Source organism: Formica exsecta, unplaced genomic scaffold (assembly GCF_003651465.1).
Source record: "Formica exsecta isolate Colony F162 unplaced genomic scaffold, ASM365146v1 C16358165, whole genome shotgun sequence".
Classification (NCBI taxonomy): domain Eukaryota; kingdom Metazoa; phylum Arthropoda; class Insecta; order Hymenoptera; family Formicidae; genus Formica; species Formica exsecta.
The window spans coordinates 1-890 of NW_021847220.1; the positions used below are offsets into that span (position 1 = coordinate 1).

Consider the following 890-nt stretch of genomic DNA (forward strand, 5'->3'; position numbering starts at 1 on the left):
TTTATTTTATCAGTTTTTTATTTTTACGTAAAACTTTGATATTTTTATATTACAGGTGAAAAAGAACACAACGGCCAATTTAATGAAGAAATGTACACTCGTGAGTGATTTATACACAAACAAAATATGTTATATGTTTCACAACATATGTTATATATGTATATAAAAATACACTAACTTTTTATAGTTTCAGATATTGTAACAATTTTGAAGGTAATCACGAGTAAAATAACCAAGTTAATAGTTGAAAATGAGAAAACAACTAAGACTTTGACAAAATTGAATCAGATAATAGGTCGATTGAATATAGAGGAAGAAATAGAAACAGAAAACAATGAAGATATTATTAATAGATTGCCATTAGCCACCGAGGAAGATATCTTAGAAATGGAGCATTTCTTGTTACAGAGGAAAAATGAAAAGAAACTGGTAAGTTTAATGAACAACAAAATAGTATTTTTATAAAATAGTGAAAAATAGAAAAATTTATCGTTATGTGAAAAATCGCGACATAAAATTGTATGCAAAAAATTATTGAGGCTTGTCCTAGATCTAACTTATAAAATTTACTTTTCATTTTTGTCGGATTTTTCGGTATATTACAAATCGACTTCGCTATATTGAAATTAAGTTCGAAATGTTTTCAGTTGCAGATATTGGAAGAAATTGGTGGTTCTACTGCAACAGAAATGACTCGCAGAGTTATGAGTACCCTGTTCACTGTAAAATTGTGTACGAAATATACGTTAAAAGGAAAAAGAGCATATAAAGGCAATTTTGGCGAATTAGGAATCTGCAAAGTAATAGAGAGTAAGTAATGATAATATCTAATATTAGAAAATTAATATATCAGAAAGATATAAACATAATATTATAACGTATATAATAAT

At 26.5% G+C, this 890-nt stretch overlaps 1 protein-coding gene across 2 annotated transcripts; it reads left to right on the forward strand.

Annotated features, from left to right (window-relative positions):
* Positions 1–6: 6 nt before the first annotated feature.
* Positions 7–862, forward strand: LOC115236629. 2 transcript variants are annotated; one of them, XM_029809236.1, is made up of 3 exons: positions 7–100; positions 188–429; positions 648–858. In XM_029809236.1, the coding sequence occupies exons 1-3, from the start codon at positions 91–93 to the stop codon at positions 816–818; spliced, it is 423 nt and encodes a 140-aa protein (XP_029665096.1). In that variant the 5' UTR covers positions 7–90; the 3' UTR covers positions 819–858. The 2 variants fall into 2 exon arrangements, with proteins under 2 accessions (XP_029665096.1, XP_029665175.1); XM_029809315.1 differs by having other exon boundaries at positions 35–100; positions 194–429; positions 648–862.
* Positions 863–890: the final 28 nt, after the last annotated feature.

What these genes read in the sequence shown, in the direction of transcription:
- LOC115236629 (XM_029809236.1), top strand. An exon ending in GGAAAAATGAAAAGAAACTG is followed by an intron (nt 430 to 647) that starts GTAAGTTTAATG and finishes AAATGTTTTCAG; the next exon opens with TTGCAGATATTGGAAGAAAT.